We start from the raw sequence: 891 nt of genomic DNA, 5'->3' as shown, positions 1-891 counted from the left end.
ATCGTTTGACAACCGATGTTGGTGTGTTTACATCCCTGTAACTCAGCAGTTCGTCTAAAGAGACAAATATAATAAGCACTAGGCTTACAAAGAATAAGTCCTGGGATCGATTTGTTTGACTAAAACCCTTTAAGGTGATGCTCCAGCATGGCCGCAGTCAAATAAAAGAAAAGAATATTACATATATATATATAGGGTGCGTAAGGTATTTGAGGAATACCTTTTTGGGGTCATTGCTGCATTTTTTGCTCACTCTGTATAATCTTTTTGTTTCAGAAAATAATAATGGCAGACCCTCAGCTTACTCAAGAAATGAAGAGGCATGGTGTTAATGTGGTTATAAAGGCTGAGCATAGTGATTTAGAAATATCTCAAGTTTTAAAAGTTGCCAGATCTTTCGTCTACAAAGTTTGTATGGAGTTAGAGACTGAAGATGGAAACGTATCACCAGTATCAAAGCATAAAAAGCATTACAAATGCTCTGAAATCATCAGAACACCTGAATTTATCCAGCAAGTTCAACAGATCATGAGGTCAATTGCAAAAGATCTCCATGTATCAGAAGGAACAGTCAGAAATGTTGTCCGTGATGACATCAAACATAAGTCTTATATGATGAAGAAAGGCCATTGAACATTGTCATAACACCAAAGATTCTTTGAAAGCTGCAATAGTCAGAGTAATGTCCAAAATCAACCAGAACCACTTGATTGGAGCATGTAGATGATTTATTGGTGGGTTTATTGAATAACATTATAGAAAAAAGGTTTATTTTTATCCTCATAATATTTTTTGATAAAGTTATCTATTATTATATATCTGTTTTTTTATAAGCATAAATCTGTCCTCAAATATCTTACACACACAGTGTATATGTGTGTGTGTGTGTGT

The 891-nt window shown here is 34.3% G+C and overlaps 1 protein-coding gene across 3 annotated transcripts in view; it reads left to right on the top strand.

The window, feature by feature from the left end:
* LOC128247605 (uncharacterized) overlaps positions 1-885 on the top strand; it is a 28,162-nt gene extending 27,277 nt beyond the window's left edge. For all 3 annotated transcript variants that reach the window (XR_008263969.1, XR_008263968.1, XM_052967217.1), the window contains exon 2: positions 277-885. Coding sequence is in view for 1 of the 3 variants with exons in the window: in XM_052967217.1 (XP_052823177.1) it covers positions 277-633 (357 nt within the window). In the remaining 2 variants the exon portion in view is untranslated. The remainder of the gene's footprint in view (positions 1-276) is intronic.
* Positions 886-891: the final 6 nt, after the last annotated feature.

Source organism: Octopus bimaculoides, chromosome 4 (assembly GCF_001194135.2).
Source record: "Octopus bimaculoides isolate UCB-OBI-ISO-001 chromosome 4, ASM119413v2, whole genome shotgun sequence".
NCBI classification, from domain to species: Eukaryota; Metazoa; Mollusca; class Cephalopoda; order Octopoda; family Octopodidae; genus Octopus; species Octopus bimaculoides.
The sequence above is the reverse complement of the archived record's forward strand: the minus strand, read 5'-3'. Positions and strand labels throughout refer to the sequence as shown.